The sequence below is a fragment of the Xylaria bambusicola genome, assembly GCF_022495145.1.
Source record: "Xylaria bambusicola strain CBS 139988 unplaced genomic scaffold F5B22scaffold_42, whole genome shotgun sequence".
Taxonomy (NCBI): Eukaryota; Fungi; Ascomycota; class Sordariomycetes; order Xylariales; family Xylariaceae; genus Xylaria; species Xylaria bambusicola.
In genome coordinates this window covers 100,217-115,585 of record NW_025953595.1, presented here as the reverse complement: position 1 = coordinate 115,585, position 15,369 = coordinate 100,217, and the positions used below count along the sequence as shown (strand labels likewise).

At 50.5% G+C, this 15,369-nt stretch overlaps 7 protein-coding genes across 7 annotated transcripts; 4 read left to right on the top strand and 3 right to left on the bottom strand.

Annotated features, from left to right (window-relative positions):
• Positions 1–159: 159 nt before the first annotated feature.
• On the top strand, positions 160–1,973 carry F5B22DRAFT_370374 (kinase binding protein CGI-121-domain-containing protein). The gene is made up of 3 exons (XM_047971158.1): positions 160–868; positions 1,053–1,175; positions 1,429–1,973. The coding sequence occupies exons 1-3, from the start codon at positions 521–523 to the stop codon at positions 1,741–1,743; spliced, it is 786 nt and encodes a 261-aa protein (XP_047828041.1). The 5' UTR covers positions 160–520; the 3' UTR covers positions 1,744–1,973.
• Positions 1,974–2,203: 230 nt separating this feature from the next.
• On the bottom strand, positions 2,204–3,469 carry F5B22DRAFT_638264 (proline dehydrogenase; the record flags this gene model as incomplete). Its single annotated transcript, XM_047977562.1, has 1 exon — positions 2,204–3,469. One exon carries the CDS (start codon positions 3,467–3,469, stop codon positions 2,204–2,206), a length of 1,266 nt encoding a protein of 421 aa, XP_047828040.1.
• Positions 3,470–4,956: 1,487 nt separating this feature from the next.
• F5B22DRAFT_370469 (uncharacterized protein) lies at positions 4,957–5,845 on the bottom strand. Its single transcript, XM_047971160.1, has 2 exons — positions 5,200–5,845; positions 4,957–5,142 (listed from the first exon to the last, which is right to left on the bottom strand). Exons 1-2 carry the CDS (start codon positions 5,633–5,635, stop codon positions 4,967–4,969), a joined length of 612 nt encoding a protein of 203 aa, XP_047828039.1. The 5' UTR covers positions 5,636–5,845; the 3' UTR covers positions 4,957–4,966.
• A 299-nt stretch (positions 5,846–6,144) lies between these two features.
• On the top strand, positions 6,145–7,103 carry F5B22DRAFT_618350 (uncharacterized protein). The gene is made up of 2 exons (XM_047975689.1): positions 6,145–6,291; positions 6,389–7,103. The coding sequence occupies exons 1-2, from the start codon at positions 6,289–6,291 to the stop codon at positions 6,812–6,814; spliced, it is 429 nt and encodes a 142-aa protein (XP_047828038.1). The 5' UTR covers positions 6,145–6,288; the 3' UTR covers positions 6,815–7,103.
• A 220-nt stretch (positions 7,104–7,323) lies between these two features.
• On the top strand, positions 7,324–9,414 carry F5B22DRAFT_618348 (uncharacterized protein). Its single transcript, XM_047975688.1, has one exon. The coding sequence runs from the start codon at positions 7,544–7,546 to the stop codon at positions 9,278–9,280; it is 1,737 nt and encodes a 578-aa protein (XP_047828037.1). The 5' UTR covers positions 7,324–7,543; the 3' UTR covers positions 9,281–9,414.
• Positions 9,415–11,425, bottom strand: F5B22DRAFT_618341 (uncharacterized protein). Its single transcript, XM_047975687.1, has 3 exons — positions 10,922–11,425; positions 9,898–10,759; positions 9,415–9,795 (listed from the first exon to the last, which is right to left on the bottom strand). The coding sequence occupies exons 1-3, from the start codon at positions 11,183–11,185 to the stop codon at positions 9,476–9,478; spliced, it is 1,446 nt and encodes a 481-aa protein (XP_047828036.1). The 5' UTR covers positions 11,186–11,425; the 3' UTR covers positions 9,415–9,475.
• A 1,023-nt stretch (positions 11,426–12,448) lies between these two features.
• On the top strand, positions 12,449–14,941 carry F5B22DRAFT_370238 (MFS sugar transporter-like protein). The gene is made up of 6 exons (XM_047971157.1): positions 12,449–12,955; positions 13,014–13,090; positions 13,163–13,398; positions 13,474–14,446; positions 14,507–14,580; positions 14,642–14,941. The coding sequence occupies exons 1-6, from the start codon at positions 12,854–12,856 to the stop codon at positions 14,767–14,769; spliced, it is 1,590 nt and encodes a 529-aa protein (XP_047828035.1). The 5' UTR covers positions 12,449–12,853; the 3' UTR covers positions 14,770–14,941.
• Positions 14,942–15,369: the final 428 nt, after the last annotated feature.

Genomic DNA, 15,369 nt, shown 5'->3' with positions numbered 1-15,369 from the left:
CGATCTACAGTAGCAAGCATGCATACTACATACATACAGTAATTCCCTTCGTATCATTTCGAGCAATATCACGGCGAATACATCGGGTTTCCCGTGCGTGCCTCTCTCTAACATGCTAAAGCGAGGCAAAGTCAGCGAGAAGCTCAAACCCTTAATCGCAATGACATGCCCACCATTACCCGTTCCACCCAGCACTAAGCGCTACATTCGGGTAGCAAATTACACGACACTCACTTTTATGTAGCGCCTAGATAACATTAGCATAGAAAGTAAATAATATTTCTCTTTATCTTCATTGAGTGAGATTTTCTCATATCTCTTTAGAAAAAGAAACCTGATTTGTCTAGTTATATCGAACAAGCCGTGACGCATTGCTAAGTATCAGCTGGCAACACCTGGATGCCATGCCCCGCTGTGCCCCGCGGTGCCGGGGTCGCGACAATGCGACTGAAGATATCATGAAGACTGACCAAGATACACACTCCAATCTCTATATATTCATCTCGTCATAATTCCAGTAATGGGCTCGAATTTCCAAGAGCCATCAAAGTCTACCAAAACCCCAGATTCGCAAAATAAAGAGGCAGGGCTCCGTCTAACACCGAGCGCAAAAAGGCAAAAGATAGATCACCACCAGATTCAACCTCAAGGTCATCCTCACTCCGCCGTGCCGGAGGCGAACGGCGCCTCTCAACAGTCCACAATGTCGTCCACGTCCGTTCTAGAAACGCTGCAGCTCGAGCACGTGCCTTCGACGCACTCGGTGCACGTCGCCGTGTTCCGCGGTGTCGAGAACGCCGCGTTCCTGCACCAGCAGCTGCTGGCCCGCAACGCAGACTTCGAGTACGCCTTGATCGACGCCGCCGTGGTATGATTGATGTCTTCCTCGCCGCTCGCAAATTACTTCCCCGTCTATTCCTCCTTATTTATTGAAAGAGAAAAAAAATCAAATTAGACCTTAGCTTTTTTTTTTCTTTTTCTTTCACACCGCACATCTGACACACCGAGTCTGACGCTGACGTGAAAAAAAAATCTTATGAACATATGAGCAGATTCCTTCACGTATGCAAGTTCTCAGCGCCGCTTTCAAGGCCATCACGTTGCAGGTAGCGGGGGCCCTGAAGACGCCGAATGTACACTCTGAAATGGTGTATGCTCTCAGTCCCACCAGTAATGTGAGTAGGAGGAAAGAATGGCATTATCCTATCTACCTGCGAAAGACTTTTGTCTCCTCGCCGCTTATCCTCTAACATCTCATCACTCTGAAATATTTCAGAGTCACACACTGAAGTGATACTCATGTCGCGCCACCATCATTTCTCTTTCTCGCTATACGTACACACCTATATCAAAAAGATACACATATATCTCAAACAACAGCTCAAACCACCACACTTACAAACAAATACACTAACACACACAATTCAGATCGCCGAAGCCTACCGCCGATACGGCATAACGCCGACAACCAAGGACCTAGTCGTCGTCAAAGTACTAGTTTCACCCCCATCATCATCATCAGCAGCAGCCCAAGACGTAGAGAAGCACTTACTAGCGCACGTAAAAGGACAACCGGCTCCGTTCACGGACGAAACGCTCTCAGCGCTCACGGACTGGGGCCGCGTGCGCAAGTACTACAAGCTGAATGGCATGGGCTGGCTGGACGGGATAAAAGACGCGGGCGCAAAGAACAGGGAGATGGGGACGTTGGTTATGGGTGGTATGGCGTTACGGGGGGTATAATTACCTAGGTAATGACAGTACTAAAAAAATATAAAAAATAAACAAACAATGAAATGGTCAAAGAAGTTGATCTATACTGGGCGTAAAACAGGCAGAACCAAAAGAGGTATATTTGGTACTACTCATAGGCATTTTGATATCTATGTATGTATATATCTAAGCACGCATGTATGCACTGAACCTCTGTACAAACTCCGCTTTTGCTCATCTTGAGTTCCTCAAGTGGGAAATCTTTATTAGTGGAAAAACAGGAAAAAAAAACACACACAAAAGCATAACCCATCTCGTTCGCTAATACCACAAAGTATGTAAAAAACAACTGTTAAAGCGCCGCCGTCCGATGCATCCCGAAATTTATGAGGCGTTGATCATAAACTAGCCTCTCATGCGCAAGAGATCTAGTCAGGTTTCACCTCCACAGAGTGGAAGACGATGTACTAGAAACTGAGGAGGAATACACCTAAGCCAGCCCAACAATGGCCTTGGCTCGTCTCCTGAGTTCCGCCCACGCTGCATCACGCCCTTGCCGCGTTCGGGCGACGGCGTCCTTGTTCTCGTGAGCTCTGCGAAGCAGATACTTCATGCATTCACCCGTGGTGCCCCAGACAATGTACTTGTAGACGCGCGGGGCCTCGGAGGGCTGTTGCTTCGCGCCTTCTTTAGGTAATTCCGAGCCTGAATTCTGTCGCGTCATGAGAAGCTCGCAGCTAACCTCGTCTGCCATGCCTTGCAGCTGCGCGATGGCGAGCTCTGTACCGGCGGATTCGGGGCTGGCGCGGATCTGGCGTGCCTTGACCATGGACTCAAGGTTGTGAGAGCCTAGGACGATGCTGACCTGCGGGAACGCGACGTCCTGGTTTAGGGTAGGACCCCACTTTCGCCTGATCAAGCTGGATGTTATGCTATCGTATGCGTTGTCGGTGTCTTCCTTGGTGTCATGGATGATGTGGCGCGGGTCGCTACCAAGATAGGCACCACGGACGAGTTTTACACCTAACGTGAAGCCCTCTTTGGACGCAATGGCAAGGTGAGAGCCAAGGACAGCAGGTGTAGCTTTCAAGTAGGCCTGGTAAGTACCATAGATGATGGCGTGGCCCGGCTTGGTGTTATATTTGCGTTGATAAGCTAACGTCCAGTCGTCAATCCCAGCCTGGATAGCCGTCTGCTCAGCGTCAAAGAGTAGAGGCACATTTCTCTCTGCGGCCAAGTCGCAAATCTCATCGATGGCTTTCTTGAGGGGTGGCGATGGAGGAAGTCGGTTCGTCAATGCATATAAAGCCTGGCGCCCAGCACCACTGAACTTGAGCGATACGAAATCGCCCGGTTGGGTCAAGCGAAGCGTCTCCATCGTTCCAGCTGCCCATGGCTTAATTTCATCGCGAACACACTCTTCAGCCGCCGCACCATCATTGCAAGCAGCTAAATCCCGCGTCTGTGCATCAGTGAGCACCACTTCTCTCGCGTAGCCCAGTACCACGCCGTTAAATCCGAGGCCTTTCAGTCCATCAATGGTGCGGCGAACCTCCGCGGGGTTTTCACCTGCGCAAAATTGGGCATAAAAGGTCTTCTTCAAGAACCAGCGTAGGAAAGGGTTCTTATCCGGGTTGAGCAGGGCCGTCTCCGAATGTGCGAGTGTGGACATGAACATTAATGAGGGTGGAAGGAGGATTCGAGATGAAGATATCGCGGTTGAAGTCCATGTTCGCAGAATTGTTGCCAGTGGCATTATAGACAGTGGCGCTGGTTTAGAGGGTGCGGATGTGGAAACTGAAGCGGCTCGAATATTTATGGGAAGTCCGTCAACAGGAGATGAAGCAGGTCCAGAGAGCTGGTCAGCAGCGGGTGCTGATGAACGGGTAGATGAACTGTGTATCCTCCTCGCCCGTAGGTCGGCACTGAAGTATCGTGGCTGGCCATGACGGCTGCTAGCGTAAAGAGCGCATGCTGGGCTGTATATAGAGATGCGATAGCAAGGGACGAGGGAAGCCCTGCCCAACGAAGGGGTCTTTAACATGATTAGTTGCTTAGTGTTATATCTCAATATTTCTAGTGTGGGTAGAGGAGAGTATGTAGACACTAGGCTTAGGGATAATGGTAACTGGAAGTATAGTAATGCAAAGGAAAGGGGTATGTGTATGTTGTTTGCTGTGAAGGACGGCGTGTTGCTATGTACCTAGGTAGAGATTGATGACCACATCTTGATAGGAACAAGGAGCAACGGCTCGCTTTTAAGTTCTCTTGTTAAGGTTCTAGGTGGCTTTGACGGGCGTTCCTGAGCAGTAGTCTATCTCCGAGTTCGCAAAGAGGTCTGCAGGAACCCTGGGCATTGGAGATTGCGGGAGTGGCAGAGGATGTCATCATTTGGCATCCGTGGATAGACAACACCCGCTGCGAGGGTATGGCCTTGCCAATTACGAGTCGATGACAAGAGGATATGCGGCGCATCCCTTATCTGGTGGACAGGGCAATCACGTGGACATGAGTAAAGAGCCGTAGGTAACCGTGACGCCAATTGACTGAATGGACACCATGCGGCCAGCGACACGAGCATTGGCCAATCACCGGGGACGCCATGGAATCCGGGGCAGCAAACACCTGGAGCTGGGATTCGAGGCCCAGGAAGCGCGAATTGTAAGCTTCGAACTAGTGCCTTCTAGTCGCGCCGCCCGCGCAAATTTCCTGTTGGTGCGCCTCCACATCCGTCCGATGTTTCCCATGCGCCCGTTTCGGCGCCGGCTCTGCCTGCAAACAAGCAAATGCCCTACCGCCTCAGCGTGAAGATCGATGCGGTTGAGACCGGTTGACGAATTGTTGAGGACTATTGAGGCTATGTATCTTTGGCTTGCCTGTCCGAAATCGGTTGTTTGCTTATGGCGAAACGCTCTGTTAGCTTACTATAGCCCGTCTTTGTCGCGCGAGATCGTGACTAGCTTGGGTCACGGCATTTTTAATCATTGCTTTTTCCCATGCAATTACCCCGTCTCTTTCTTCGGAAGCAAGACCAGGGAGGCGAGCGCGGGGTCAATGGAACGTATACGCCTCTCTGTTCAAACAGAATGTACCTGTCCATGCTGCGTCCAACCATTCGCGAGAAGTCAGCATGCAGTTCGAGCGCAACAGCCGACCAAAAAGGGTCTTCGCTCTCCGCCATTCGGCATCGTCCCCTGCGCGCGCCATTTTTGTACACCAGTACAGGCATCATGACATTAGGATGATTTGTGATTTACGAAGATAATTCGGCGTCTTGCGAGGGCTTGCCAATCTGCTTCCGAATAAAGGTAACATATCCGACAGAGCGGCCTTTGGCAAGAGAGAGCGCATCTTGAATACCACCGTATGCGAGGCCGAATATGAGCCCCTTCTTTGCTGTTCTTGCTGTTTCCGCAGCCGAGAAGCGATCTGATAGATATGATTAGCGAATGCATTATGCGATGTTGCACAGGTGCCGTAGCCTACTCCATAGACTGAATCCGCCTGCAACCGCAAGACTTGCCACAACGGTACTTATGAAGTCCTGGCTTCCACGGTAAACATCGAACAAGTTCTCGGCGAAGAACATGGCAGTGCTCAGCACACTGAGTCTAGCGCCGACTTTGAAACCCTCCTTCAGGCCTCCTAGAGCTAGATGGTAGTTTTTGCTCTTATGATATAGATACCAGCCGGTCGTGGTCGTAGGCAGTCGGTGAGCGTGCTCGGCTCGAAAACGGAGGCCGGCCATCTTGCTGCCGTGTGCGAGGCCCAGGGTCATGCCGATGCCAAAGGCAGTGGTGGCGGCAGCTGGTATCCGCACCAGCGGCGGAATAGAAAGACGTGAATCTTTCCATAGTTGGGTGTATTCTTCGCGCGTAAGAGGTGATCGGGAGCGCAGCCGTGTCTCCTCCGTCTGGTCCATGGTGTCGTCGAGGGGGGATTATAGCTTAGGGGTAGCGAATTGAAGACGTTGACCAGAATTCTTCTCAGAAGCTTGCATAGAAGTGAAAACTACCTATGGCGAAAGAGCAACGAGAGAGAGAGAAAGAGAGAGATATGTATAGATAGGTAAAGACGTTTCTTGTTCGCTCGTCGTTTGGCAGCAAAAGGCATCAACCTGCAAAAAGCTATGGCCCCGGCAAAATCCGATCAACTCTTCAACCAAGGTATTTTGCTTCGGTATTTGGCCCCTCCATAAGTACAAATACAGCTAAGAGTACCTAGGTAGGTACTTAAGATACCTACCATGTACATTTGCACCAAGTGTCTCACCTAGCTACGCTACCTATAAACTAATAATACGGCGCCCGTAACAGAGGCCTAAGTACAGTTACCTACTGTACGTACCTATGTATTGAAGCGGGTACATCTGATGTACAGCACAGAGCCACTTAACGCGCACGTGTTTCCGCGTTCGATATGCAAGGAATCTCTACAATCTACCATTCCCACATGTTGGCGATGTGAGAAGCGTGCTTTGAGATTCCACGCTCGCGCTTCACCCTCTCACAGTTATACCTTGTCGTCCAAAAAAACAACCCGGAGGACTCCTAGCTATAGAAGCCCTTTTCAAGCATGGTGAGAAGTCCTCTGCTTTAGGAGCTGGGTGACCCCAGAGCTTTCCATAGTATTTCATGCCTAAGCCTGTAGACACGCCAGCTGATCAACCACACAGGTGCAACAAAACAACAGACGCGAAATCGATTTGTCGATCCGTTTCAAAAATGGCAGACACACAATATTTTTGTTTGTCGATCCCATGGCAACCTTCAGCCAAGTCCAAGAGGAATTGCTAGACGTTCTGGGAGAGAGATACCCGGACGGCTTACCAACATCTAAGCTCCCAAATGAGGCTTCTCAGATCAAGTTTGCCCTGCTCAAGAACAAGACGGAGCCTGAACAGGGCTGGAAGCCTCTGGACTTCGATTCAGATGACCATCCTGTAGACAAAGGGTTTGAGAACAATATGATGGTCGCCTTTGCTATTGCGGCTGATGACGAAGATGATGTTGACTTCGAGGTTGAGTTTCCATCTTACGACGAAGAAGAAGAAGAAGAGGGAGGAGAGGCCGAAGAGGCCGAAGAGGCTAGCGACTCGTGACAGACTATATGCATACTGAAGTCTAGCTCACACTCACATGGATGGATTATGAGATATGGCCGTTTTGGACTTATGAATTAGGCTATTGGGGGGGGATATGGCTATTTGAAGTTCGGACGACAATCTGAACTGATCAAGGTTATGATAGATTGCTAGCGAGTCCTGAGGATTCCCTCAACATAATGATAATATGATGATGCCAAATCTCCTGAAGGAGCTGTTACTCACTACTACTGACTGATCAAGAGCCATGTGTTGGTGAGTTGGTGATAATAAGTCAAAGGGCGGCTCACTTTATAGAAAAACTGGTGATTCGTCTCTCAGTGGATAGGATAGCCGCTAGCATACTACCTATATGTAAGAGATAGGTAGGACCTTGGAAGGACTACAGGGGTCATCGGCGGGGAATGAGCGCCCTATGCTGGAGCCCTGCTCGCCTGGGCCTCTCACATGCAAGGCATTTTGAGGCCTGCAGGTACCGGTAGGGGCCTCCTTACGCTAAGCGAACCCCTATTTCGCCCTCTAACGGTCAAAATTCCTGATGCTTCTCTGTATCGGGAGTAGGTTCATTGCTACGCGGCTCTCAAAGCATGCTCCTGCAATCGACTTAATCAAACGTTTCCTTCTTCTGTTGCTTTCTTTTGTCTCTGGCTTTCTCGCCTCATTCCGCTTCAATAGCCCAGGGCCATTTTGGCATCATCAACGGCCCCAGTCCGTGTTGTCGTCCAAATGACACCTGCGGCCCTCCTTTCTCTCCTTCGCAATGCCGTGCGCATTCTCTCCGTCGTCGCGGTAGCATGCACTCTGCATCTGTACTTCTATCCCTTCTTCCGAGGATGTGCTTTCCCTTTGCCGCCAACGCCATCCAATGCTTCCAACCTAGCTGCCGATTCCCTCGCTTTGAACGACTCCCAACAAGAGCATAGCTCTGGCCCGGCCGCCGCCGCCGGCCTTGCGCCGTTCCGACTGCTTGCGCTCGGCGATCCACAGCTAGAAGGCGATACTTCCATTCGAAATTACGGTCGCCCAGCTTTCTTTCATCTCGAATGGGCAATTAGGCACTTGACATTCAAAACAGAGCAGCCTTCATTGCGCAAGCGCTTCCGCCAGGTCACTCACGATCTTGTTGACGTTTTCTTCGACGACATCCCCGACACGCTTGAGTCTGTTCGCAAACATATCGACCTCTTTGGCAATGACTTCTACCTTGCGCATATTTATCGTACGATGAGATGGTGGACAAAGCCAACACACGTTACAGTTCTTGGTGATCTGCTTGGAAGCCAGTGGATTAGAGATCGCGAGTTTGACAGGCGCAGCAAGCGTTTTTGGAGTCGGTCATTCAGGGGCGCCGAACGCATCCCAGATGAGGTCGCCCAGTATCCTGCTGAGGACTATAACGTGAGCGGTATTTTGGGTACGGAGGACAGCGAGGCAGCAATATGGCAGCGAAGACTTATCAATGTTGTGGGAAACCACGATATAGGTTATGCCGGGGATATGACACCAGAGCTTCTGGATCGGTTCGAGCGCGCCTTTGGGAAAGCTGCTTATGAGCTGCGCTTCGAACTACCTATCGAGGATCCTGTTACGAATGCGACCATATTTGACCCGGAGAACAACCCGGAATCCAACCGACTACTTCCAGAACTCCGAATTTTGAATATCAACAATATGAATTTAGACACACCCGCTCTTAACGAGTCGCTGCAGGATTACACGTATAAGTTTATTAACGCCATAATATCTACTTCTTCGGCCGTAGAATTCAAAGGCCACTACACCATAGTGCTCACCCATATCCCCCTTTATAAGCCTGAAGGCGTGTGCGTCGACGCACCATTCTTCGACTTCCATGAGGGCGGTGGGGTCAAAGAACAGAATCAGTTATCGGCGGACGCCTCTCGAGGGTTTTTGGAAGGCATCTATGGATTTAGTGGCGATGCAAACGCACCAGCTGCCGGAACAGGAAGAAGGGGCGTTATTCTGAACGGCCATGACCACGAAGGTTGCGATACTTATCACTACATCAACCAATCTTTGCCAAGCGATGAGCGCAAATGGCAGGTCGCTCGCTGGGATGCAGCCCGTAAGGATGAGCTGCCTGAGAAGACAGGGCTTCCAGGAATTCGGGAGATTACAGTTCGAAGCATGATGGCTGACTTCGGTGGACACGCCGGACTCCTCAGTGTTTGGTTTGATCAAGATTCTTGGGAATGGAAACACGAGTTTACTGTTTGTGCACTTGGCCGACAGTACTATTGGTGGTTCGTTCATATCTTTGACATTATCTTGCTCCTCATTCTGGTCGCCTATGGCGCATTGGAGATATCAATCGTGTCAGGATTTGACGCAGAGGCATGGCTTCAAACCAAACTCTTTGCTTCGCCTACTCCGAAAGCAGAAATAAAACCGGAAGTAAAGAAAGTAGATGAGAAGACCAACGGTCATGTAACAAAAAAGTAACGTTATTGGGGACACGTACGTTTGGAAAGGGGACTAATAATGAGACCACGAACAACTATTGTATAAGATAGCAAGCGAGATATCTAGATTATCGATCACCTTGGAGCCTACTAATAGACCACTTGTAATCAGTTTCTCCAACATCAAAAGCCCTCAACTCAAAGACTATCTAGGTATCCTGCAATTCAGGAGTATCTAGAGCTGAAAATCAAGCACTACCACGTCGATATGACCCCCAGATCCGGAAAATGCCCTTGTATACACCGAGAGAACATTATCATGGCACAGCCTCGCCTTATCCACCAGCGGCTCTGTAGGCACGAACCCTTCCCCTCGCCAGACGAGCTCGTATTCCTCATACCGACTTGCCTTCGACGCCCGCAGGATCGTCAGCACAGGGTCCGCGTGGTGCGGAAGCACGAAGAACAAGTCTCCGTCGCGGCCCACGGCGATCTGGCCGCGCTTCCCACCGTACACGCCCTGCACATGCGGGAGCGGTCTCTGCGCCCATCTGCCTGGATATGAGTACCGCAACTCGTCAGCCAACAAACTAGGTGGCAGGAAGCCAGAGAAAATAATTTTTCTCGGCAATAGGAAAATAGAATAGTCTAGCTCACCTTCTGGGGATCTATAGTAATGCTTCCACCGCATCACGCCCGCGTCCAGCGTATCTCTGTTCAGAACATGCACGCCTCCTGCGCCGTCTACGGCCTGCGCCTCCTGGTTCATCAGTCCCGACCCTTTCGGTACGGCGAAGGCCACGATGCCCGGGGACGACGGGAGAATGCTCTCGCCGCGCTCTAGATCCGCGATGACTTCTCCCGTGTTAGAAGTATTGATCTTAGTGTTAGTATTACCCCCGCCCCCGTGCCATCGCGTCCCGCCATCCGACGACCACGCGTAGCATATGTCCCGATTGTTCGCGGCCGAATTGGGCCCCGCCTGCTGCTTGTGCTTGGTGTCGCTCGGATCGTCCCAGCCGTCGTAGAGCACGAACTCGCGGTATACCCAGGTCGTGTGCAGCGTCCTGCCGTCCGGGGAAACGTCCATGCCGTGGATGTACGGGTTATTCGCCACGCCCTTGAGATGTGTGCCGAGGAATTTGTACCGTCCTAGTTCCGGCCTTTCTTTCGTTCCTGTCTCCTTTCTTTCTGTTGCTGGAGAAGAAGAGGAGGACGGGGCCGTGTACACGTAGAGATGGTCATCTCCCAGCCCCGCCTTACCCGTGCGGAACGTGAATAGGAGATCCTGCCCCCGCGTCACGAAGCGAGGATACGTGATGTAGCTCAGCAGTTCATTGCTCTGCTCGTCGTATTCGAGGCCTGGGAGCGTAGAGAGCGTTAACGTAAAGAGCGAGGAGTGCCACGGCGTCGTCTCTGGTGATGTCGCCACGCTGGGGCGCGAGTATCGGTACCGCAGGACATCACAGTGGTGGTCGTACGATAGGTGGATGGTGCCGTCCCCGGGACATATGCCGAGCTACGGGCGTTCCTCCGCAAGCGTTAGTTTTTGGTCTACCAATCTCTACTATCATCATCCCTTTCTCCTTTGCCCCCTTTTATAAAATCTTCTTGCGCCTTCACTCACTTTACTCTACACCCGAATTCAAATCACCATATCACTTGCTGGAAACCCTATTACCTGAACTGTGTTATGTCCATCGTCTATGGTCTGCGCATAGTCCTCGAAGACGAGCGTCTCCCAATCTCCGGCTGGTAATTTCCGCCGCGACAAGTGCACGTAGAGAGGCTCTGGGGTGTCAGCAGCTAGACTGCTGTAGAAACACGCGTACTGCCACCCTTTGAATGTGTGAAGTGCGTCTTGTTGGAACGCGTACCCGTTTAGGGCGCAGGTGCGGTGCGCTGGGTCTCGGCCTAGGGTTGTGCGGTAAGGATCTGAGAGCATCTTGGGTGTGGACGTGTTAAGTGACGAGGCTGTAGAGTCATAGGATGCTTCCTTTTGGCCTAGATCTTTTCACGTGGAATCGGGCCAACGTCTGTAGTCTGGCATAAATTTATGTATGGTCAATTTTTTCAGTTTGTTTATTTTCGTGATAATCTCGCGATCAAACTTTCAAGATGTGACTATGGCGGCTGTTCGTCTCCAGACCAGATCCGATCCCACAAGATAGGTACACACGTAGTTTGTCACAACTCCGCATATCATTACCCCGAATTTCATCTACCCCCCCCTTGGGAAATGTAAGTACACTAATAAGGTGAGGCAGGAAATAAATTGAGTTACGTTTGACTGACCTATTTTAAGAAAGAGTATCGAAACTCACAAATACCTCGTTGCTTTTCTCATACTCACTCCTATCATCTTACCTATCTACCTTCCCAGAGGTTACATAGCTGTGCCATGCACTGTCATTATCAAGGCGGAATCATCCGAACTTCGTCGTTCGCCTCGGCGATAATGTATATATATAGCTACCTACGAAGTAATACATCCCTTCCATCCGCGCGGTTTATGGGGCATCATAAGTAGTCGTACACTTATATCAATATCCACAATTTCTCATGCACGCACACACGAACTATTTTCGCCTCAACAGAGAAAGTTTGTTCAGCTACAGTTCTTCACAAATATCCTGCATGCGTTAAGGACTTTTCAACGCATGGGTGTATAGATTCCTGCAAGGACGGAAAAACATATGCATGAGAGAGTCACGGTGAATAGCTTACCGAATCACCTCGTTCGTTTCCCCGTCATTAAGCCTAATATCTAGCGTAGTAATATCTCCGCACCCAACCTGTCGATGGTAGGTTCGCTAGTATATTTATGTGCCGGCCGTTACTTTTCAACCCCTGTCTGTGACTTTTCTTGGCTTGCTGTTGGAGCTCTAGGTATCTGATATTTGTCGTTGACGCATGTGCGACCTGTCTGACAGAGACTGGCAAGTTTGCAGGGTGACTAGACGGAAGAATTCACAGCGAGAAACATGAATGAGTTGCTAGCCAAGGCCGGCACTTATAACAGTTACCGACACTTTCAACTAACCCGCGGTGGCAGGATTCCAGCACTAAACAAGGGTAGACTCCTCACTAGGTGTGGTGGCCCCATGGGGTAGGTTCCCGTGCCCCGGATGTGCTTAGCTTAAGCTGGGGTTTGACGTCTTCCTCCACTTCTGCTTGGTGGAATAATTTCTCGAAGACCATGTTCTTCTTTTGATTTGTTAGAAACAGCTGAGAGCAAACGCGAACGGGCCCCAGGACATCTACTTGCCCCAAGGTAAGGGGTCTTAACCCCAACTGTGAGTGACCTTATCCGGGTCCCCCCTCAGGAGAGCACCTAGCCTGAGCGAATGATACCATGCTGCATCGGCCAGGTCTCCATGGCTATGGATCGGCTCATCGCCCCGAAAATGCGAACGACGCTTAGGCTCACTTAAAGACAGGCCGTGTCGCGCTCGGGGGTGTGATATCGTTTAATTTAGGCTTACCTTTCCTCAATCCTCGATGGGAATTAACGGTCACAGTTAGCGTTGGGTCAGTTTGTTCTCAAACACGGAATACGAGTGGGCCATCGTAGCAGAGTCAATTACCCGAGGGTACTCCATCCGTCAGCAAGATGTCGGGGCAAAGGTTCCTGCAGAAGATCGTGAAGAATGAGGCGATGAAAACTGATCCCAAGGAGATCTATGGATGGAGAGTCTTCTTGTTAGCATGTTCGGTATGATTGCGCCGCTCCCCGTTCATCAGTTCAATGCTCTTTGGCTGACATCTGTCAGGCGTGTTTTGGTGCTGCCTCCTTCGGCTGGGACAGTGGTGTCATCGGAGGTGTCATTAAGCTCGATACTTTTATAGAGTAAGCTAAAACGTGTTCCGCCTATGTCGATCTTGAAGAATCAGACGTGCTAACGCGGATTTCTCCTGCCAGAGACTATAAGCTAGGAGACACCAGTAGTGTCTCTTCGGCGAACCTCCAAGCGAATATCGTGTCCGTGCTCCAAGCTGGGTGCTTTGCCGGTGCTCTCGCGGCTTACCCCTTAGCCGATTTATTGGGCCGTAAATGGTGTCTGGTATATGCTTCTATATTTACGCTTGCAGGAGTGATACTGCAAGCGGCGGCATCGGGACATCTCGAACCACTATACATTGGCCGATTCGTAGCTGGTAAGAGTATCCATCCGTCAAAGAATCATTCAGTAACCTTATGAAATTCTGGATTAACTAACAATTTCCAAATAGGTCTTGGTGTGGGAGCATCCAGTGTCGTGAATCCCATCTATGTTAGCGAGAATGCACCCCGGGCCATTCGTGGACTGCTTACTGGCATGTACCAGCTCTTCATTGTCACTGGTAGTCTGATTGCCTTCTGGACGAATTTCGGCGCCGAACTGCACTTGCATGGCGCGACCAAGTACATCGTGCCCCTGGCAGTGCAAGGTCTCCCTGCTCTGTTTCTCTTCTCGTTGATGTTGATTTGCGACGAGTCGCCAAGGTACCTCGCTCGCAAGGACCAATGGGAAGAGGCCAAGAACATCTTGAGGAGACTTCGACAACTGCCCGATGACCACCCTTATCTTCAGGAAGAGTTCCAAGAAATCGCATATCAATTGGAGCAGGAAAGGCAACTCATGGGTGACGCAAACTTCTGGTCGCTACAGAAGGAGATGTGGACGGTCGCATCCAACCGCAAGCGAGCGATCCTGAGTATCTTGTTGATGGTCTTTCAACAGTTGACCGGAACCAATGCCATTAACGTCTATGCGCCAACTATCTTCACGAACCTTGGTATCATGGGCACCCAGAATTCCCTGCTCGGCACCGGTGTCTACGGCATTGTCAAGGTCGTCTCGTGTAGTGTCTTCTTGCTCTTCATGGCCGACTCGCTTGGTCGCCGTCGGTCGCTCCTCGTCTCGGGAATCGGCCAGTCCTTTTGCATGTGGTACATTGGCATCTACCTCCGTGTTGCTCCACCGGTGAACGGTGCGCCGGTGCCCGTTGCTGGCTACTTCGCCCTGGCCTTTATCTTCGTTTTTGCCGCATTCTTCCAGTTCGGTTGGGGCCCAGCCTGTTGGATCTTGGTCTCGGAGATCCCGACTGCCCGTCTACGACCGCTAAACGTTTCTCTCGCTGCAGCCACTCAGTGGCTATTCAACTTTGTTGTTGCCCGGACGCTTCCCGTCATGTTGGCGACATTGGGCTACAAGGGATACGGGTACGTAGATGACAATTTTGAGGTTATTATGAGAATTCTGCTAATTCAGTGGCCTTCTAGGACCTATTTCATATACGGCAGCTTTGGTGTCATTATGGTCATCTTCGTGTACTTCTTCATTCCAGAAACCAAGGGTACGTTTTTCCACCGCTATCTGACGCATAAAAGGGGTTATCAAGCTAATTGGCCATGAAGGTGTCTCGCTAGAACATATGGGTGAGCTCTTTGGCGAGTTACCATCCGAATCCAAGTCGTTGGGCGAGGGGGACAAACGGCCTTCGGCGGTGGAGATCACAGATACTAACGCAACTCAACGTGTTTGAAGAGGTCCACTGTTTCGTTTTCGTGTTCTCCATGCAGTACAGTAGAATGAAAAGACTCGAGATTGCTTCAGTTAGGTAGCGTGTGTAGATACAGTTTGAATGAGAAAGGGATCGTCCACCGTTGGTTGGATTATGACCCCCACGATACCCATGATATCTAACTCGCTGAAAGGCATAATAAATCGTCTAATCGATACCACCATGTGTAGATGGCGTGATCGCTGTGCTGTCAACTGGGAGGAATTTGTAAATAGAGATCGTCGTACGAGAAGGGAAATACTGTGGTTCTATGGCTCTATCGGTCTAATCGGGGACAATAAGAGGAGATAGTGTAGACTGGTAGAATGCAGTTGATACTTAGTATGCGAGCAAAATGCATTAGCACCGATGATCATGAGAGCGGCTCACATGTGTGGATCCGTCAAATCACTCCCGAGTTCCGACTCATGTGGACTTGTTTTGCGGGCCTGAGGTGGCTACCCTTCCGAACTCCAGTTCTACTTGCAAGTACAATACTGGGAATATGCTGGAAAGTATCTGCGGCAGCTAAGTTGGTGGAGATGGATCGCCTAGGGCAGCAGACATTGTGGATTTACCTGT